Source organism: Macaca nemestrina, chromosome 18 (genome assembly GCF_043159975.1).
Source record: "Macaca nemestrina isolate mMacNem1 chromosome 18, mMacNem.hap1, whole genome shotgun sequence".
NCBI lineage: Eukaryota > Metazoa > Chordata > Mammalia > Primates > Cercopithecidae > Macaca > Macaca nemestrina.
The window spans coordinates 28,639,146-28,660,500 of record NC_092142.1 but is presented as its reverse complement, the minus strand read 5'-3'; the positions used below and the strand labels follow the sequence as shown (position 1 = coordinate 28,660,500).

Sequence of the window (21,355 nt, the reverse complement as noted above, 5' to 3'; positions counted from 1 at the left end):
CCCTCCATCCCAATGTCAGGCCTGCCTCAGTGCTCAGTCTCTTGGGTTCTGGGCCTGGCCATAGGGGGTTGGGGGGAGGGTCCTGCCCCAGCCAGGAAGTGTCTCCCCACCTTTCCTGTACCCCTCTGACCACACCCCAGGGCAGGTTTAGTGTCTCCTTCCCTTCCCCACCTGGAAAGGGGGTTGGGAGGAGAGGAGAAGCAAGTAATGAAGGCTACTCCACGTTCTCTGTGTGCCAAGCCCTGGGGACACTGAGGTCCATCAGGAGTCCCAGTGCTGGAGAAATCTGCAGAAAAGTGACTACAGCGGAAGAGCAGGCACAGGCAGTGACTGCTTCAGACATTTCACAGGTCTGTGGACCCAGAGATGGTGCCTGCCACAGCGGAGGGCCAGGAAGCTTTCCGGGGAAAGTGACCTGAAGGATAAGGGTTGCAAGAAGACCCTAGAGTAGGTATATGGGTTGGGGGTGGGACGGGGGACAGGGGTGCATAACAGCTGGGTATGGGCTTAGAGCAGAGAGGGGACTATGGGAAGACAGAGGCAGAGAGCAGAGCCTACAGTGTGGAGCCCCTGGAGGAGCTCGGGGAAGGTACCACTTGGGGATATTTGAGAGTGACATGATCTCTCCTCTTGCCACAAGAATAGGTGATTCTCCAGGTCTGGAACTCAGGAAAGAGAAGTGGCTGGAGCAGTTAGGTCTTATCAGCTTAGCTATAGCCATAACCATGAATAAACACACCCAGAGTGGCAAAGTAGAAGGTTTAGCTTAGGGGTGGAGTAAGAGAACCAGCAGAAGATGGTATAAGAAAAACCAGGACAGGACAGCGTAGCACCGCTGGATGCAAGGCAAGTTTTGAGAAGAGCAGTCAACATCAGGCAACTCACTGGCCAATCACAGGCAGTGCCCAAGGTCTGGCTGAAATGGGCATGTCCACCACTAATGCCAACATCTGTTCACTCCCAAGAAGACAGCCAAGGTCAGGGTGGGCCCAGGAGGACTTTTGGTCTGCCAGTCCCTGGGCAGTGGCCCAGGGTACCGCTGCCATGGGGACCACTAGGGGTGGTAAGCAGTCAAAAAATTAAGGCAAATCCTCCGGGCACCAGAGCCTCATGGGAAATGTTTATTAAGAGTTTGGTTCCTGGCCAGACGCGGTGGCTCATGCCTGTAATCCCAGCACTTTGGGAGGCCAAGGCGGGCGGATCACAAGGTCAGGAGATCGAGACCATCCTGGCTAACACGGTGAAACCCCGCCTCTACTAAAAATACAAAAAATTAGCTGGGCACGGTGGCGGGCGCCTGTAGTCCCAGCTACTCGGGAGGCTGAGGCAGGAGAATGGCGTGGGACCAGGAGGAGGAGTTTGCAGTGAGTCGAGATCGCACCACTGCACTCCAGCCTGGGCGGCAGAGTGAGACTCCATCTCAAAAAAAAAAAAAAAAAAGTTTAGTTCCTGGCCAGGCGCAGTGGCTCACGCCTGTAATCCCAGCACTTTGGGAGGCGGAGGCAGGCGGATTACAATGTCAGGAGTTCAAGACCAGCCTGGCCAACATGGTGAAACCCGTCTCTAAAAATATAAAAATTAGCTGGGCGCAGTGGTGCACGCCTGTAGTCCCAGCTACTCGGGAGGCTGAGGCAGGAGAATCGCTTGAATCCGGGAAGCGGAGGTTGCAGTGAGCCGAGATCGTGCCACTGCACTCCAGTCTGGGAGACAGACTCCATCTCAAAAAGAAAAAAAAGGTTTGGTTCCTGCCACATCAGTGGTTGCTGCCCCACTGACATTCTGGGATCTTCACCCCATTCCCTCAGACTTGACCTTGAGAAAGTGGTTTGATGCCGACTTTTATTAGGTATGAAGACCCACGAGGAGAGTTTTGCCCCTCTGACAGGGAAACCGAATGGCCCTTAGAGCATATATCTAGGGAGACGATGCGGAGTTATTTGGCATTTATAAAGAGCCCAGGCGAAGGCGACTCCTGGAAGGGAAGTGCGCTTAAGGAGGCCTGGCTGACCTCCACCCGTGACCCGTGCTGCGCTCCTGAGACTGGCGCTGTACAGGGAAGCAGGTGGTCGCGTCTCTATGATACAATATCCTGCGTTTTTCCCACCCTCGCACCGCTGCCCCAGGCCATCCACACTTCCTCGGCGGCCCGATGTCCTTCCCCGCCGCGGGCCGCGCTTCCACCAGCGTGCCCGCCGCCGCCGGCGGCCCTGCCCCGAGGTCACCGTGGCCCGCGTCTCCGTCTCCAGTCCGTCCTGGTCCAGCAGCGGCGGCCCCGCCCAAGCCCCGGGCGCCAGTGGAGCCCGAAGGCGGACAGAACCGCTAGTCCTCCCGAAGGCGCCACTGCTGAGACACGCAGCCCCTGCCGTGGCCAAGGCCCTGTCGCCAGCGCCGGAACCAACACCGCTTCGCACGAGCTCTGGCGCCCAGCCCCAGTCCCGCCTCGGTGAAGGATCTGTCCGGTGGGCCCGCAACGCGCTGAGCCCAGGGGCGCCGCTCTGTACGCGGCGCACCACTCCCAAAGCCAATTACAAAGAAGGAAGTCACCCCGCTGAGGTGTCCCGATCTGTGCGAGTGGTGTCGGGGTGAAGCCGCTGAGAAGTGGCCCGCAGGATCCAGTTCAGACCGGCCTTTGGCCAGCGCAACCGGGAAACCAGCTCTCCCTCCAAGAACCTCCTCCTCACGTGCGAACCAGGAACTACACTTCCCAGGATGCAGCCCGAGGCGTCCCGGCATCCCCAGGCCGATGACAGCCGGGGGCGTGGTCAGCCCGGGGTCCGTGGGAGCAAGACAGGCGGCTCCGCGGCCACCACCACGCTCTCCCCTTCGGGCCCAGTCGGGGACCCCTGCTGGCCCTTAAGTCTGAGCACAGCCTCGCTGTTGAGATGGGCAGAAGTGGGGTCTCATATTGGCACAGGCCCCCTCCCAGGCTCACACCAAACCAGCAAAGTGCTGCTCAGCTGTTGCAGCTAAAATCGGGGGACTACATTTGGGGTGCAAGGCCTGGCTACTCTGGCTGCAGGCCGAGGGTTGAACATTTATTCATCACAATTAACAGCCTATACAAGCATCTCTAGAGTAGAGGCTGTGGGTCCAAACGGACCCCTGCAGCTCCAACCCTCTGGCTTCTCCAGGCGCTGCCCTCACAGCCCATGGAGCATGCCTGGGCAGGCAGACGACACAGGCTCAGTCACAGGGTGTCAGGGGAAGCTCTTCTAGCTGGAATGATTGGAAGTTGGCCCAGCAGCTGGGGCTGGTCTGTCCCTTCCCCTCCTGGGAAGTTCCACCTCCACTGTAGTTAAGGCCACCAGGATGAAAGCAGGGTTAGGTCCAGGGACCCAGTAGAGCCTTGGGATGCAAGAGGTGGGAGTAAATGGACTTGGGAGAGAAGTGGAGATTGGGAAGGGGCCCCGATTAGAATAGAAACTGAAGATGTTGGTTCAGCACCTGCAAGATGAGGAAGGTGACTGCAGCAACCTTAGAGCTTCCCAAAGGAAGCGAGTGATGTCCCTGTCTGCCAGGAGGGTACCTCCTTCAGCCCTTGGCACAAGAGCCAGACCAAGGTGTCCAGGGAACTCCACAGGACAGAAGCCCTGCTGAGGTGAGGGGGATGGTGGGTGAAGGAAATTCGTTGTTTTTTTTTTTTTTTTTTTTTTTTGAGACAGAGTCTCGCTCTGTCGCCCAGGCTGGAGTGCAGTGGCCGGATCTCAGCTCGCTGCAAGCTCCGCCTCCCGGATTTACGCCATTCTCCTGCCTCAGCCTCCTGAGTAGCTGGGACTACAGGCGCCTGCCACCTCGCCCGGCTAGTTTTTTTTTGTATTTTTAGTAGAGATGGGGTTTCACTGTGTTAGCCAGGATGGTCTCGATCTCCTGACCTCGTGATCCGCCCGTCTCGGCCTCCCAAAGTGCTGGGATTACAGGCTTGAGCCACCGCGCCTGGCCAGGAAATTCTTCTTGGGGCTTGTAGCCCCGTCTCAAGGAATAAGGACATGGCCCACAGGTCCTCATTTGTGAGCCAGTAGGCAGGGAGCGAGCCTTCTCTAGGGTAGCAGATCACAGCCTGGGGAATTTTCCTTAGGGCTAGGATGCATCCATGGAGACAGACAGGTTAGGGCCAGTTTCCAGGAAGCTCAGTGGAGTGCTCTGGGATCCTCAGGCCTCTCAGGCAGACCTTTTCTGTAGGGCAGTGCCCCCTAGGCTGCAGCTCTGACCTTTAGGAAAGATGGAACGAAGCTTGGCTGATCCCATGCCCACTAGCACGCACCAGGGTCCCCAAACCAACTAGGTGGGCAGGGGCTGGGCCCATAGGGTCCGGAATGGAGGGTGGGGCCACTAGACCTGGGGTAGGGAGGGGCTGGGGGCACAGCCCCCAGGGTCCATGGTGTTCCAGAGTCCCGAGTTTCAGGTTCAGCTGATGTAGATACGATGGAAGTCGTGGGCACCAAAGGCCGCGTTGCACTTGGGGCACTTCCTCTGGCGGGCCTCATAGCGGCCCCGCACACACTCGAAGCAGAAAACGTGGAAGCACTTGGTAAGGACTGCATCCTTCTTGCGGGTATTACAGCAGGGGCAGGTCAACCGCGCCTGGGCCAGGCAAAGGCATCAGCTTGGGAACAACTCTGACAGTGCCCAAACCCCAAGCTGACAGCAGGAGTCCAAGCCAAGCCCACCACACAGGAGACTGCACCTCATCCTCCCATAACCCTGGAGGTAGGGACGAGCACTCTATGAATGAGCAAACTGAGGCGCAGAGGCCAAGGTCTCAACACTATAAATCAGCAGAGTCCGGATTAATCACTGGGCAGTGATGCCCATCATGTGTCCCCTCAAAAGGACAAAGACCCACAAGCCCAGCCTGGACTCTGCCTTGGGGCTTTATCTCCTGCCCCACTGGCCTTCTCTGGTAAAATCCCAATCTTGTCTACCTCTTCACCTGCACTTACAAAGTCACAGCTGGAATGGCAATGCAACTAGAAATCTGTTCTCTCTACCCTCAACTTGGCCCAGCCTCGGCACTGGCCAGAGACCCTGCTGTGAGTCCCTTCTTAGTCCCTTCTTAGCCTGCTGTGAGACCTCTCTTCTGCTACCAGGAGGGTCTCACCTCCAACTCCAGACATGGATTGACTCAACTCAGCATATCCCAAGAGTCCTCCTCCAGCCTGTTAAAATCCCAGCCCAGCCTGCTGCCTCAGCAGCCTCCCAGCCATCACTCCTGTCTCCCAGGACCCTACGCTCCAGCACTGAACAGGCTCCCAAGCCTGCCTTTACCCCGTGGCTGCCTCCAGCTGCCTCCGCCCTTCAAGGTTCAACTGCTTCTAAGGGGTGACCAAGTCATATGTGGCTTCCACCTCTGCCTCTACTGACATTCCCCAAGCCCATTCTCCAGCCCAGCCCTTCTGCCTTGAGTACCTTCCCAGCCTCCCAAGGGGTCCCACAGGCTCCTTCTCAGCATCCTTTGATAGCATCCCATAGACCCTGCTCCCCTGCAGGTCTCCTAACCCCCTAAATGGTACTGGCCATCCACCTAGTTTCTCAAACCAGGAACCCAGGAGTCCTCCAAGTGTTCCCTTCCCCTCACTCCATGCATTCAATCCATCCCCGAGTCCAAGCAATTCTGCCTCCGGAATGTCTCCTGAACCTATCTACTGTGGTTTCTGCCTCAGTGACTGCAACACCATTAACAATTTCCCTGCCTCCAGTCTACCTCTTCCAGCTCAAATCCAACAACGAATCCAACTACATCACTCTCCTGTTTAAAACCCTTTGAGGTCTCAACCTGGCGTACCACACCCTTCAGGAGGTGACACCACCCAACCTCTCCACATTGGCTCCTTCGATTACAACCTCCGGTGCCACGCCCCCAGCAACCCCTCTGCTCAGGCCTCCACATCTGCTGTTCCCTTTGCCTACAGCCCCTCACCCTCATTCCTCACAGCCACTTCTGGCCTATTCTTCAGGTCTGCTGTGGTGACACTCACTCCAGAAAGCCTGCTGACCCCAGGGCCAGGGGAAGGGCCTCCCCTGAGTCCCCTCAGCCCCTCTGGCCTCTGCCATCACATTACACATCTGGGATGAGAGAATTACTTGGCTGCCTCCTCCCCTGTCAGTTTCAAGAGGTCAGAGACCAGGGTCAGTTCCTAGTTTCCCAACCCATACCCAGCCAAGCACTGTGCCTGGCTCACGGTGCATGTACAGCAAACACTCGGTCAGCATTTGACTCTGCAACCACTGTGCTGCCCCCTTTGTGCTGCCCTACATTACTTCCAGGGTCCCCAGACTCTCTACTACAGTCTCAGCAATCCTGTATCTACAATTCCCAGGTGGACAGGGCACAACTTGGCTCACAGCCCCACCTTATACTCCTTGATCTCCTCCTGGAGGATTTCGTCAGCATCCGCATAGACCTCCACCTTCCTCTGCTTTTCCAGCTTGCGCCGCAGCCGTGAGATGTCCTCCTGGGGTAGGAGAGGCCTGGCTAAGGGCAAGGGTCCTCACCCTTGAGCCATCTGCCCCCATGATAGGTCCGTGACCGTGGACCACCCTAGCCTGGCCCCTCACCCTGCACGCACCTGAGCCCTCTTGAGGTTGAAACTCTCTTTCTCACGAGCAGCCCGGCTCTCTGCCAGGCAGGGCTGGATCTCCCGCAGCCGAGTCTGCACGTGCTCCAGCTGCACCTTCAGGTCCTCGGCCAGCTGGGCGGCTTCTACAGCCTGAGTGGAGTGGAACAGGAAGGAGGAACTGGTATGAGCCTGGTGACTCAGGCATGTGGAACCACGGCCCACCGATGCTTGTGTCCAGTGCCCCAGTGACACCTGCCCTGGAGCTACTCCTGCCTCCTGATCCCTGAGCCCTTCCCTCCTGTTCTCCCTCTCAAGTTCCTCCCCTGTGTGATGCTGTCTGGTTTTTGAGGCTTCACAAGGCTCTCCTCTTTGCTCCCCTCAACTTCCCCAACACACACACAGCTCCCCGGGCCTCAGCTCAAGAGTCACCTCCTGAGAGGCTCCCCTTTTTTCTTTGACAGCACCTCAGATTCCTGCATAAGGCATACTGTGACCTGCACTATTTTATTTGGGGGATTACTGGCCTGCTCTGCCTGCCAAGACCTGAAGTTACAGCTTTGACTGGAAGGCAGGGACCTTCTAGTTCCCACCGTCTCCACAGCAATCAGCACAAGGCCTAGTACATAGCAGGGGTGTAAAATATACTGCTTAAATGGGCTGGGCGCAGAGGCTCACGCTTGTAATCCCAACACTTTGGGAGGCCGAGGCGGGCAAATCATGGGGTCAGGAGTTTGAGACCAGCCTGGCCAACACAGTGAAACCCTGTCTCTACTAAAAATACAAAAATTAGCTGGGTGTGGTAGTAGGTGCCTGTAGTCCCAGCTACTTGGGACACTAAGGCAGAAGAATTGCTTGAACCTGGGAGGCAGAGGCTGCAGTGAGCTGAGACCAAGCCACTGTACTCCAGCCTGGGCAATAGAGCTAGACTCCGTCTAAAAAAATAAACCAAAAAAAAAAAAAACCCACAAACACACTGCTTAAATGAATGAACTAACTGGAGAAGAAAACAGCTTCAGAGGAAATGGAAATCAATGTTAATGTTAAGCTTTTAGCCAAAGCTAGACATTTCTTATATTTAACACAACTATGTGAGAGGGCACATCATCCCCAGTTTACAGTTCACCAGTGAGTGGTTAGAAGGTTGGCCGGGCGCGGTGGCTCAAGCCTGTAATCCCAGCACTTTGGGAGGCCGAGACAGGCGGATCACGAGGTCAGGAGATCGAGACCATCCTGGCTAACATGGTGAAACCCCGTCTCTACTGAAAAATACAAAAAAAAACCTAGCCGGGCGAGGTGGCAGGCGCCTGTAGTCCCAGCTACTCGGGAGGCTGAGGCAGGAGAATGGCGTGAACCCGGGAGGCGGAGCTTGCAGTGAGCCGAGATCCGGTCACTGCACTCCAGCCTGGGCCACAGCGCAAGACTCCGTCTCAAAAAAAAAAAAAAAAAAGAAGGTAGAGCCTGGAGTCAAGGAGGCTTGGACCCACATACCAGGGCCACTCCCTCTTGAGCATATCAGTCCACCTCCCTGAGCCTCAGTTTCCTTATTTATAAAATGAGGTTAAAAACAAAATTCCGCCAGGCGTGGGGGCTCACGCTGTAACCCCAGCACTTTGGGAGGCCAAGGTGGGCGGATCACAAGGTCAGGAGTTTGAGACCAGCCTGGCCAACATGGCGAAACCCCGTCTCTACTAAAAAAAATACAAAAATTAGCCGGGCATGGTGGTGCGCACCTGTAATCCCAGCTACTTGGAAGGCTGAGGTGGGAGAATTGCTTGAACCTGGGAGGTGGAGGTTGCAGAGCCAAGATCGCAACACTGCACTCCAGCCTGGGCGACAGAACAAGACTCCATCTCAAAAAAAAAAAAAATTCCACCTTTTATTTTTTTCCTAGGGACAGAGTCTCATCCTTGTCACCCAGACTGCAGTGCAGTGGTGTGATCATAGCTCACTGCAGCCTCAACCTCCAAGTGATCCTCTCACCTGTCAGCCTGTCACTTGAGAAGCTGGGACTACAGGCACATACCACCACAATCAGCTAATTTTAAAATTTTTTTGTAGAGATGGGAGTCTCACTATGTTGCCCAGGCTGGTCTCCAACTCCTGGCCTCAAGCAAACCTCCCGCCTCTGTTTCCCAAAGTGTTGGGATTACAGGCGTGAGCCCCCAAACCCGTAAACACCATCTTGATAGGATTAATGAGACTGAAATGTGACCAAGCATGTCAAGCACTCAGCATGTGGCCTGGCGCATGTAAATGTTCAGGATGTGTGAGCTGTTCTGTGACAGCCTGGCTTCATCTTAGGCTATCGCGTTGGGTGCTCTGAGCAGAACCGGAAGGTGAGGAGGTGAGCCAGCAGCCCAAGTTGTGTGTCCCCCTGGCCCAGCCTCACCTTCCGCTTGTTGAGCTCCAGGGCTTGGCTGCGCAGCGTCAGCTCCTTCTCCACACCCCCAAGGCTGCCCTGCAAGGCCCGCTCCTTCTCCTCCAGCTTCTGCACAGTCAGCAGCTGGGCATCCACCTAAGGACCAGAGGAGGACTCAGGGGCATGACCCCCGCCTCTCCAGCTCCACCCTATAAGCTGGGGGCGGCCATACCTGGGACTTGAGGCCAAGGACCTGCTCGCCCAACTCATCCTTCTCCTCCCGCAGCAGCTTGTGAATCTGATTGGCCTTGATCCGCTCTGACATCAGCTTAAAGTTGGCATCGTCCTTTTCCCGCAACTGCTGTAGCAGCCGCCCATTCTGTTCCTGCATGTCCTCAAAAGCCTGACCTGTCACATCCATCTCTGAGAGCAGAGCCTCCTCCTCCTGCAGCAAGTGGGAGGAGACAAGATGGAACATGGGAAGTGGACAGGATGGCTATGGGGGAACCATGGGAAAACGCAGCAAAGCAAAGAACCACAGAGGGGACCCAGATCATCAAGGTGCTGCAGGCACTACAGGCACCCAACAGGGTTTGAAGGGATCTCTCTGCATTCGGAGGCGAGGGCAACACAGGGGCCGCACCTGCTTGGTGGCACCCAGCTTGCGCTGCAGGTGTTCTATCTGCTCCTCTGCCTGCCGAATGCGCCGCAGGGCATCCTCATCCGCGATCTTCTTGCTCTCCCTTCGATCCCTCTCCTCCAATTCCCGGATGCGGCTCCGCAGCTCATCAACCTACAGCACAGAGAAAAAGGAACTCTCTTGACACTGCTTCCTGCTGACCTAGGACTCTGTTCTGCCTTTCTGCATGTCCCACAAGCCCCAGCTGCCCTCACCTCGGCCTTGGCCTTGCGTTCTGCTGCCATGAGCTGCACCTTATCCCGCTGTTCCTTGGGTGCTGACTTGTACATATCCAGCAGCAGTTTCATCTCCTTCTGGCTCTCCTGCGCCTTCCTGGCAAGGAGGTACAGGAGGAAGTCTTGGTGAGTGGGACTGGAGGCCACCTGGCAGGGTCAGGAAGGAGACAGGAATACAGCCTCACTTGAGCTCTGCTCGGAGACCCTTGAGGAGTTCTGATTCCTTCCTCTTGGCTTCTTCCACCTTGGCCTTCTCCCGATCGGCCCTCGAGAGAGTGGAGGCTACAGGTGGAGGACCCAAGCCAGGACCTTCTCGTTCCCGAAGCTCCCGCTTGGGCCTGGCCTCGGGTTCTCGGCCCCGGGAGGAAGGGCCCTGGGCCCCAAGGGTTAAGCCCTGGACATCCTCTTCAGAGGGGACCAGCTCCTCCTTCTTCACTGAAGTGGTAGTAGTGGTGGTGCCAGGCACTGCAGCCATTTCCTTTCTGTTGTCGGGGGTACTGACAGGGCCTGGCCCACCCTCCTCTTTCCCTGGGGCTGGGGCACTGAGGCCAGAGTCCTCTGGGTGGCCCAGGTTGGGGGTGGAGTGGGTAGAGCCACTGGTCTGGGCCCGGAGCTGCAAAGGCAGAGAGGAAGAGGGATGAAGTCAGATGTTGTTCACTGGAGTCTAGCCAAAGCTTTTCCCAGGCTGGCCCCTTCTTACCTTGCCAATCTCAGCTTGTACTTCTCGAAGCTTCCGCTTGTATCGCTGGGCGTCCCCTTTTAGCTGGTGGTTGTGGTTTTGAAGACTACTAATTAGGTGGCGCATCTCACGGTTGATGGGCCCTGGAGAAGCACCAGGAATTAAGGGTGTCAGAACCAGTTCCTGGGTTAGGGCTCCAGCCCCTCAGTGTGGGAAGAGGCTATGCCATCACTCCCACTGTGCAGGAGGGGAACACTGCGGCCTCAACTGAGCATGAACTCACCAAAGTAAATAATGCTGACTTCAAGAAAACTCACCCAAAAGTAACTTGACACTGCCTATTCATATGACTTTTGCTAATGTAGAACATGTTTTTTGTTTTTTTAAAATAGAAACAGTGTCTTGCTTTGTTGCCCAGGGTGGTCTCAAATTCCTGGCCTCAAGTGATCCTCCCACCTTGGCCTCCCAAAGTGCTGGGATTACAGACATGAATCACCATGCCTGGCCTATGTTTTTTCTTTTTTCTTTTTTTTTTTTAATACATCCAATTCCCTTTAATAGAGAAGGTAACTGTAACATTCACAATAGTCAACTTTTTCTAGATTCTTTGTTTTTGTTTTTTGTTTTTTTTGGGAGGGGGGACGGAGTCTCGCTCTGTCACCCAGACTGGAGTGCAGAGGTGCAATCTCCGTTCACTGCAAGCTCTGCCTTCTGGGTTCACGCCATTCTCCTGCCACAGCCTCCCGAGTAGCTGGGACTACTAGCGCCCGCCAGCACACCCGGCTAATTTTTTGTATTTTTAGTAGAGACGGGGTTTCACTGTGTTAGCCAGGGTGGTCTCGATCTTCTGACCTCGTGATCCTCCCGCCTCAGCCTCCCAAAGTGCTGGGATTACAGGCGCTCTGAGCCACTGCGCCCGGCCAACTTTTTTTAGATTCTTAAACATCACCTTCCCAGTTGCATTTGCCTAGCCACCTATCCAAAATTGCAACACCGTTTCTCCTGATACTTCCTAGCATCCTTTTCTGCTTTACTTTCCTTACTGTATTTGTCAGGAACTAACACATTTTCTACTTTTCTTCTACTAGTTCGTCTTTCTCTAGTCTGCTTCTATCAGAATGTTGCTCTACATGGCAGGAATTCTGTTTTGTTCACTGGCATAACCCCAAACCCTAGAACAGAGCCTGGCTCATAGGTGGCATCTGATAAATCTTTGTAACACAGGTATCTGAGAGAGAGAGACATCATCAGACCAGAAGACTGTGGACAGGGCTGACAGCTCAAACTCTGCATGTGCCTGCTCCATCAGCCATCCCAGCTGGCGTGACCCTCACTGTGCCTGGGAGCCAAGCAGTGCAGGCCCTGTTTTGCATAGGAAGCCCAGGCTCTGTGAAAAAAAAAGGCCTTAGCCTCTTGCATCTGGATAAGCAGCAGCCCCACACCAGGGCCCAGCACTCCCAGATAAGGCCCCACCTCCGCCCTATCCTCACCACATACCCGCCTGCTCGTTGGCCGCCAGATTCTGCTCAAACTCGATGCGCAGCATCTCGTACTCCTTGCGTACCTGGGCCAGCGTGTCCTCCAGCTGAATGACCTCTGTGCGCAGCTTCTTCTGCAGCCCCAGCTCGTCGCTCTGTGGATTGACGTGTTAAGGACCCACACAGTCCCTCGGTCCCACCTGAGGATTCAGTATCTTAGGAAAAATCTATTCCCCAGGGACCCCTGGCTGGCACACAGGGCCTCTGAAGCCACCAACACAACACTAAGGGTCTGGCCCTTAGCCCAGTCCCCACACCTGTTCCAGAGCCATACCTCCATGTGCTCTATATGTCGCAGATGGGAGTTTTTGGTGGCCAGCAGCAGGCCCCGAGCCTCGTCCAGCTGGGTCTTCACTTGCAGAGACTCGTTGTAGAGCAGTGAGAACTGGGCCTGCAGCATGCGGTACTCCCCTGTCTCCCGCACTACCTCCTCGGGAAGGCTCCGCAAGGCCACCTGGGGCAGGGATGCCCAAATGGGATCAGCAAGAGGATTCAGGGCTCAGTCCCTCCCTTACAGGCATAGGCCTTCTCAGCTCCTACGGCAGCCCACCTTGAGGCGCTCACTGGTCCGCACAGCCCCCTGAAGTTCAGCCTGCAGTTTCTCCAGCTCTGCCATGCGGCTGTTGGCCAATTCCTGGTTTTCCTCCAACTCTGCATTCAGCATCTCAAACTAAGGAGTGGGAGGCGGGGCCATGGGAGGCAGGGCTAGGTGTGACAGCAGGCTTCCCTTACATCCCCAGCAAACACTCCAGCCCAAGCACTCCGTGCAGGGTAATGACCGATTCTGATGCCCCAAACCAAGTACTTTCCTAAGGGCTCCCAGACAAATGGGAGAAAATTCAATACTGCATGGTTGGTGTTGAGAACTAAGGCTCTTAACTGATGGGGAATCACGGAAGCATTCCAGGAAGGCCTAAAGTGCCAGTAAAGGGAAAAAGGGCACAGTGACCACCAGATGCCAACTGACTCCAACTCACTCCTCTCTCTCTCTTCTGTGCTTTATCTTTGTGGTACTCATAACACAATGATAGGCTATTTTACCAATTTCTTGTTTGTTACAACAAGTAGAACCTAAAGATATATTCTTTTATTTATTTCTTGTCTGGTCCATGAAAGTTTTAACCTCTATTTTGTTCTCCCCAATATGCCTAGTGCCTAGCACTAAGTGTTCAAAAATTTACTCAAAAAGTATATGAATGCATGAAAGAAAGAGCAGCAGGAGTGACCAAGAAGGGCCTTGGAGATGGACGTTTGTCCTTCATCTCGAGGGGAATTTCAAGAGTGCAACACAGAAGAGGTCGTGAGAAGGGGTGGGAGGAAGACGCCGCTCACCTTCTGCATGCTGAGTGTGATCTGGCCCCCCTGGAAGCCTGAGGAGCTCCCAGACACATAGTAGCCAGAGTTCAGCTGTGGAGAGAAAACAGACAGGCAATGGAAGTGGAGGGGAGGAGCTAGGGCCCAAGGGCCCAGCCTTGCCTCACCTGCCCCAGTACCCCTGCCCCACCTGCTCTAATGCCTCTGCCAGGTGCTTATTGAGCTTTTGCTCTCGCTTCCGCAGCTTCTCAATGTCCCACTGCAAGTCCTCCACTGTTGTCTCCATCTCCAACACCTTGGTCTCTGCCGACGTCACTTTATCCTGGAGCTCGGAGTACTGGGAACAATGAGGGAGCAGATGCTTGGATGGGGGACTTGGTCCCTGAGGGCCCATCTAACCCAAATCCTGCCTGATTCTAATCCCACTCCCAAAGCCCCTGGCTCCTCACCTCCAATGAGATGCGGTGGTGTTTCTCCTGCAGCTGGGTGGCCAAGTCCTGCAGTCGCCGGTTCTCACGGCCCAGCTCTCGGGTGCGTGCCCGAGCCACCTCACTGAGGGGCTCACTGTCCCCTGGGAAAGCAGGGCCCAGGTTAAGAGTCCAGCTCAGGGCAATGGGGCAAAGAACTAACTCATTCTGGAGTCTGCTATGTGCCCAGTGTGATCCCCCAGCTGTCTTGCCAATTTCTCATGACAAAGCTAGGAGTCTTTATCTCCACTGCACAGAGGAGGAAACCAGCTCAGAGAGGGGAGCCACTTTCCCAGCACGTCCAGGTGAGGGTGGCAGAACTGAAGTGGGAGAAGCCTGTCAACCTGCAAGGCCTGAGCCCTTGAAGCTATGCCTTGTGCATCTGCAACCCACACAAAGTGCTCCAGAGGGGCCTCTGGACAGGTGGCTCTACTAGCATCAACAGCTCCTCCAACCCATCTCTCTAGCATTCAGTCCAGGAATCAAAGTTGGAACCCCCATCTACAGCCTAACCTACCCCTCCCAAGAACGTGGCTGATATATTCCTTGGGGAATTCTGGCCGCCCTTGGACTTGGGCATTAGGGGAATTGGAAAGGGGTGCCATCAAGATGCAGGTAGGGATGGACACCTCTTGGGTATGGGCACAAAGAACCCACCTCGGCTATACACTCGCTGACAGAGTTCCTCCACCCGGCGCTGTAGGCGGTCTGAGGCCTCTACCACATGAGACACAGCTGCCTTAGAGAACTCCATTCGGCCTTGCAGCTCCAGCTCCACCTCCTCACTGCTGCTGGCACCCAGTGCCACCACAAAAGCCAAGGCCGGCTCACTGAGAGGGGGCCGCAGCTGCAATGGCAAGGGCTCTGGAAGGAATGGACAGACCCTCATGAGGATAATAGCAGCAGTTACCACCACTCTGTACTAAGCTCCAGACTGAGCCCTTCAATATTCATGGCTCACTTAATCAACACAACCTATAGTGCACTATTATCTCCATCCTGAAAGTGAGACAAATGAGGTTCAGGGAGGTAAAGTAATTTCCTCAAAGCTACAGAGTTGCGTATCACATCCTCAGGGATGCCTCCTGTACTTTCCCAATAAAAATTAGAATCTCACACACACACACGTGTGCACACACAATTCCCTTTCAAGAGCCCCAGTACTTTCTGCTTACTATGTTTGTAATTTCCTCCCTCATAGCAAATGCAATGAGCAAGTACCCATTTCTAGAAAGCGTCAAATACATAGTTAACACTCAACCGTAATACTGTTTTCAAACAAATGGGTGTCAAAACATGAATTGCTCTATAAACCAAGTTAGTCAGAGTCCAAAGCCTGTATTTTTGTGCACTGCACTTTACCACCCAAGCATGAAATCCATTTCGTGGGGAGTAGTAAGGCAGGCAATTCAGAGGCCCAACACCAAAGTCCCCTCCTCCCCAGGACTTTTCCCAGAACTGAAGCTCCCTAGATCCCAGAACTCTGGTCTCACCCCTCAGCTCTGATGTCCCCGGCTCTGGGAGAGGAGTCCCATCACATGTGGGCCCCTCCTGGGTCCCAGGTGCTTCAGGGGTTGAAGACAGCTCCCCCTGGCCCTCATGGCATCGGAGAAGGGCTTCCACAGTTTCATCCAGCTGGAAGGAGAAAGCATCAAAAATGTTATGAATCCCTTAATGCTTTCCAACATTATACCCCTTTTCCAGCAGGGGAATCTGGGGATTGGCAGCTGAATCAAGGCCTGGTCTTGGAAAGCAGAAGGCATCCACCTGGGCCCAGTAGCGATTGACGATGAGGAGTGTGGCATCATCTGTGGCCTGCCGCTTCTCCAACTTCTCAATTCGTTCTCGGAGTTCATCTTCACAAGCCTGCCGTTGTTCCAGCCGCTCTGCCAGTTTTTTGTTCTTGAACTGTAGTACCTTCAGGTCCATCTCCTCCTACCAAAGGAAACAAAGGGGCCGACGAGAATATCAAGCAGAGCCCAGAAACCAATCACACAGAAAGAGAGGAGCAGAGCATCTGGAATGCATGGGAGATGGGGGTATTCCCACACTAACCGCTAACAGAATCTAAGGAGGCTCACACAACCCACAGCGAAAGTGTCTTGGTTGTGAGGAGGCTCACGTTGTTTCTGCCTGTCCCCTTCTAACTCCTTAGTCTTTGACAAGTCACACGCCCCCTGGGAACCTGTTTTCCTATCTGTAAAGGGAAGACAGGCGTCGTGTTCTCGGCTTCTTTCAACAGAGTATCCTGTAACGCGGACCTTGCTAAACTTGGGGAAGTGGGTGTAAGATTCTGGACAATTTGGCCAGGGAACAGAGGGAGGGCTCTGGGAAATTCTGAGGGTTAAGGCAAGAGCCCAAGAACCGTGGAAGAGATGCCTCCAAGACGAATGGGCTCGATAAGAGTGGTGGTGGTCTTCTCCTCACGACTCAGCTTCTTCTCCGGGGGCCCTGAGCCCCCGTCGCCGGCGGCGCGTTTGTTGCCTAGCCCAGACATGGCCGCGGCGGCTGGAGCGGCGCAGGGTCCCCTGAGGGGCGTCAGACGGGAGGAGGCGGTACTTCCGTCACCTGCAGAAGACAGAGAGCAGAGATGTGGGAACGGCTGGTGTTCCACAGCCCCAAACACCCTCCACCCCGCACACACCTGCTGGATCCCGTCCCCGCCGGCGCCAGAGCCCTCACCAGCAACAGGGTCAGCCTAGCGCCGCCATCTTGGATTTCACCGGACGTCACTGGACGTTACTGGCCCCCCCAACGGTGCGCAGGGCGCAGGCGCCGGAGGCAGCCCCGGATGTGAGGAAACTTCATTATCTTCTGCTTCTATTGGTTACGCTTGGTCCCGCCTCTCGGGTCCTCTGGCTTCTTCCCAAACACCTTCTCTTTCTCTCGGTGATTGGCCAAGAGGCAGTTCCCATAGTAACTGACCCCAAGCTCCCACTTCCCGGCCTTGAGGACAGCGCCGGCCCTCGTATTAACAACTTGGAAGAGAGGGTGCTCAGGTGGGCACTCGCAACTTCTTACGTATCTGCGCGTTCTCTTCGCACCCACTGGCGTGAGCTTGCGTTTCCCGCCTTCATTCCTTCACAAGCCCCCTTGGCAACCGTCGCCGTTGAGACGGAGGGAGACGCCCCCACGGATTCGCTCCGCCGCGCCTCTCGGCGCGCAGATTGGCCGGAGCAAGGCTAGCGGGCCCGGCCTTAGTAGCCGCAGACCGAGCGCTGGCTGTCCTGGAACCGAGGCGGCGGGAGCCCGGGGCGCGCCGCGGCACGGAAGAGCGGCGAGATGCTCAACCGCAAGACCAGCCACTTTTTGGGAATGAGGGTGCAGTCGGAACTTGAACATCTCTCCGAGCTGCGGCGGGAAGCGGGGAAGGATCGCATCTCAGTGCGTGGGTCGGCCGCGCGGACGCGAGCGAGTGTGCGGACCCGGTCGACGGCGGCGGCGGCGGCGAAAGCGAATGAAGACCCCGGAGCCAACTTGTTCCCGGTGAGGGCGGGACAGTCTGGTCCGCTCGTGAATATTTATAAACGGGCTCCCCCGCAGGCACCAATCGTCATTATGCTTACTAACGTTCGGGACGTCTCCCGCGCTGCCTGGGCGAGGAGAGGCAGGGGTGTGTGACCCTGGTGGTTATTGTGCTCGCATAGAGCACCTAGGGCCTCCTGAAGCCCGCCCTCGCCCGCGCCTCTCCTTCTTAGTCGTTGAGATGAGATGGCAAGTTACAGCGAGTTCTGGGGCCCGCTGCAGATTCGCGACGGCCAGGACACCACAGCTGCCTTCCCCAATTCGCTTTCTTTCCGCAGCCGCCGCTGCCCCGACCCCGGATCTGCATGTGGTGAGTGTGAAGAGACTTGGGGAAGAGTTACACTGAATATTTGCGTTCTTCCTTTATTGCCTCCCCAACAGTCCTGTCTGTGGCCAGGGCATCCCCATTTTTACAGATGAGGAGACTGAGGCCCAGAGATGCAATTACTCCAGGTGACTGGAAGCCAGCTTTCCAGCATCCCCAATCCAAAGAGGAGACAGTGTGAGAAAAAAAGAGCCAAAGACAGGATGTAAACGGAGTCTCATGACTGCTATGGAGTATTGTACAGAGGGGGACACTGAGGGCCACAGGGGGGATTTGACCAAGGTCATACAAGGTAGTGGCAGAGCAGAAAAAAAGAATTCAAGTTTCCTAACCCTAGGCTTTAGAAATGGAGAGGCTCATAAGAGTTCATTTAGGCCCAGAGAGCTAACGATTTGCATAGTTAAACAGCAAGTTGGCAAAAGAGCCCAGCTTCACACCAGTGGCCCAACTCCCAGTCCCACGCACTAGCTGTCACAGCCCTGTCATGATAGGTAATGGCCACCAATACTCTTTTTCTTTTCCTATAACAGGAAGTACCTGGACATCCATTCCATGCACCAGCTGGAGAAGACTACCAGTGCTGAGGAGATGAGGCAGTAGGGACTGAGTGGGGGCGCGGGAAGAGCTCTTGGCAAAGGTCAAGGGGTCAGGTTGGGAAGACATGAGGAATGGCTAACTCCAAAGCATGTGGTGGGTTTAGGGTGATGAAAGGAGGCTCCAGTTGTCACTCACTACTCTCTCCCTCCCAAGGGTGTTGGCTGAGCTGCTGGAGCTAGGGTGTCCTGAGCAGAGCCTGCGGGACGCCATCACCCTGGACCTCTTCTGCCACGCGCTCATCTTCTGCCGCCAGCAGGGCTTCTCACTGGAGCAGACTTCAGCAGCTTGTGCCCTGCTCCAGGATCTTCACAAGGCTTGTATTGGTGAGAGGGGGCAGCTACCAGGTTTGAGCCCCAGGGAGAAGAGGAACTGGGGCTGGCACAAGTGACCATGGGAAGCAGAAGCAGGGGATTTCTGCCTGGAATATGTCATTATTAACAGCATTATCACACATAAGCCATCACCTTTCCAATCCACTGCTTCCTTATCTAGAAATTAAGGATAGAGGCCAGGCATGGTGGCTCACGCCTGTAATCCCAGCACTTTGGGAGGCCGAGGCAGGCGGATCACAAGGTCAGGAGTTCGAGACCATCCTGCCTAATACAGTGAAACCCTGTCTCTACTAAAAATACAAAAAAAAAAAAAAAAAAAAAAAAAAAATTAGCCAGGCGTGGAGGCAGGCACCTGTAGTCCCACCTACTCAGGAGGCTGAGGCAGGAGAATGGCATGAACCCGGGAGGTGGAGCTTGCAGTGAGCCGAGATCGCGCCACTGCACTCTAGCCTGGGCGACAGAGGTGACTCTATCTCAAAAAAAAAAAAAAAAAAAAAAAAAAAAGAGAGAGAAATTAGTGGTACAGCACATTTTACAGGACTGTTCTGAGAAATAATATATTGCAAATATATGCATAGTGCACAATAAAACCTGCTTTAGAATATTTAATAGCTCATGCTTCAGAATGTTTAATAGCTGAAATGAGCTATTTCTTGGTTTATTGTGTCACTTCTCCTAGAATATAAGCTTCGTAAGAACAGGACCTTGTCTGTCTTGAGTGCCTAAAACAGTGGGCATATAGTGGGTATTCAATATTTGTTACATGAGTCAAGGAAACAAGCCAGGGCTGAAACCCAGATCTGCCTCTGAAGCTCATGGTCATAAACAGCTATTGAGTGAAGTGAATGAATGGATACCAGAGAGGGCCTCACTGCCGCATCTTGCTTTCCCTACCAGCAACCCCCTTGGGCAACGTGGAGGAGTGCTACCACTACTTCACCAGCGTTCTTTTTTGCCATGGAGTCAGGGTCAGTTCCCCTGGAACATTCTGGAACCTTTACCCATCCCCAGACAAGGTCTAACCCAGTTTCTCTCACATTCATCACCCTTATATTCCTGTGAAGACCCCAGTGGGCTCTCCTTGCTCCTAGATTGCTAGGCTTTTGGAGGCAAAGCCAGGGCTCCAGGAGGTAGTCAGGGTTCTAATTCCCAGTCACCACCACAGCGGCCTCCTTTCAGCATCGACCTCTTCAAAGAGGAACAACTGCTGGCCCTGGAAGACTACGTGGTCAACACTTACTTCCGCCACTTCAAACTCTATAAATACGTCTTCACACCCCAGGTAGGGGGTGGTTGACCATGAGGAGCCATCCTCAACTCCCCATCCCCTCAGCGCAGGTGCCCTCTTTTCAGCCTCCCTCTTCTTTGCTTCTCAGGTGCGGCTGGATCTGTCTTTGACTTACATGGGGCTACAGCCACCCAAACTGTGGCCAGAGAGTGAGACGGGTAAGGGAGAGTGCCAGGGCAGGGCTGGGCTGGGCCAGGCCTGGGGCCACAGTCTCTTCCTGCTTCTGGTTTGTAGAGAAAGAAGCAAGCAAGGAGGTGGAGGAGCAGGCAGTTACGCCGCAGGAAGAGGAACTAGAGACAGTAGCCCCGCCAGAGCCGGAGCCAAGTGAGGATCTGGAGGGGGCAGGCTGCCCTGTCCCTCTGAGCGGGTGTAGAATGAAGGGTTTGGATCACATCAGGACTTCAGACTTTTTGTTTTTAGTCATAGAGTCCTTTCTCTAACTGATCCCTTATGCAGAAGTCCAAGATGACAGATAAAAGCATAGCTGTAGGCCCGGTGCGGCGGCTTATGCCTGTAATCCCAACACAATCTGAGGCGGGTGGATTGCCTGAGCTCAGGAGTTTGCGACCAGCCTGGGCAACACTGTGAAACCCCGTATCTACTAAAATACAAAAAATAGTCAGGCATGGTGGTGCGCTCCTGTAGTCCCAGCTACTTGGGAGGCTGAGGCAGGAGAATTGCATGAACCTAGGAGGCGGAGATTGCAGTTAGCCGAGATCTCACCGCTCCACTCCAGCCTGGGCCACAGAGCGAGACTCTGTCTCAAAACAAAAAAATGCACAGCTGAGGTGGCTCCAGAGAAATGATCATTAGAAAGCCAATGACAGTAACAGCCAGCACATACTTGGCAATAGGTGTGCAGTGCATGCCCTGCTCTAAGCATTTTATATAAATTAACTCATTTAATCCTCCCTCAATCCTATGTGCTAGATACCACTATTCACATTTCACACAAGGAAACTGAGGCACGGATAGGTTAAATAACCTGCCTAAGGTCACACAGCTATTGAGTAGGGATCAGAATTTGAATCTGCAAAGTCCAGCATAGCCACCCTACCCAACTACCTTTCATACAAGGGCTGGCTGACATTTCCTAAAGGGAAACAACATTGCCACCTGTATATCCCCCAGGGGAAATTTGGGGGCTGTGTTTGCCCAGCTAGGGACCATCCCCATTGCCAGACAGCATCTCTCCTCACCCTGCCCCTTCAGGCCACGTCCACATCCTCCGAGCCTACATCAAGACCCAAATGAACAAGGAGCTGGAGGAGCTCCAGCAGCTGGTGGAAGAGCAGCTCAAGGCCAGCGAGGAAAGGCTCAGCAGCAAGTTGACTGCACTAGAGCGGCCCTTCCAGCTACCTCCGGGTAAAGGCAAGAGCAAGACCAAGTGACCCCCAGCATTTTCCCCAATAAAGGTCTGGGTCAGAATGGCCCCATCCCTGCACCCCGGTGAGTATCT

The 21,355-nt window shown here is 54.7% G+C and overlaps 2 protein-coding genes across 7 annotated transcripts; one reads left to right on the top strand and one right to left on the bottom strand.

The window, feature by feature from the left end:
• Positions 1-1,825: 1,825 nt before the first annotated feature.
• LOC105482932 (ring finger protein 40) lies at positions 1,826-16,647 on the bottom strand. 5 transcript variants are annotated; one of them, XR_011616375.1, is made up of 21 exons: positions 16,512-16,647; positions 16,195-16,397; positions 15,597-15,764; positions 15,323-15,464; positions 14,487-14,693; positions 13,812-13,933; positions 13,553-13,699; positions 13,381-13,455; positions 12,599-12,718; positions 12,323-12,502; positions 12,008-12,143; positions 10,532-10,653; positions 10,017-10,444; positions 9,811-9,928; positions 9,560-9,709; positions 9,149-9,361; positions 8,947-9,072; positions 6,567-6,707; positions 6,351-6,452; positions 4,336-4,581; positions 1,826-4,208 (listed from the first exon to the last, which is right to left on the bottom strand). XR_011616375.1 is itself a non-coding variant. In XM_011743414.3 (20 exons), exons 2-20 carry the CDS (start codon positions 16,324-16,326, stop codon positions 4,405-4,407), a joined length of 3,006 nt encoding a protein of 1,001 aa, XP_011741716.2. In that variant the 5' UTR covers positions 16,327-16,397; positions 16,512-16,647; the 3' UTR covers positions 1,826-4,404. The 5 variants fall into 5 exon arrangements, 3 of the variants coding, with proteins under 3 accessions (XP_011741716.2, XP_070940515.1, XP_011741717.2); XR_011616376.1 differs by having other exon boundaries at positions 1,826-3,345; XM_011743414.3 differs by having other exon boundaries at positions 1,826-4,581.
• Positions 16,648-16,750: 103 nt separating this feature from the next.
• Positions 16,751-21,338, top strand: CFAP119 (cilia and flagella associated protein 119). Of its 2 annotated transcripts, XM_011743416.2 has the most exons (9): positions 16,751-17,315; positions 17,633-17,664; positions 18,210-18,275; positions 18,430-18,599; positions 19,506-19,576; positions 19,774-19,890; positions 19,985-20,054; positions 20,131-20,220; positions 21,109-21,338. In XM_011743416.2, exons 1-9 carry the CDS (start codon positions 17,112-17,114, stop codon positions 21,285-21,287), a joined length of 999 nt encoding a protein of 332 aa, XP_011741718.2. In that variant the 5' UTR covers positions 16,751-17,111; the 3' UTR covers positions 21,288-21,338. The 2 variants fall into 2 exon arrangements, with proteins under 2 accessions (XP_011741718.2, XP_011741719.2); XM_011743417.2 differs by lacking the exon at positions 20,131-20,220 and having other exon boundaries at positions 16,946-17,315.
• The last annotated feature ends 17 nt before the right edge of the window (positions 21,339-21,355 follow it).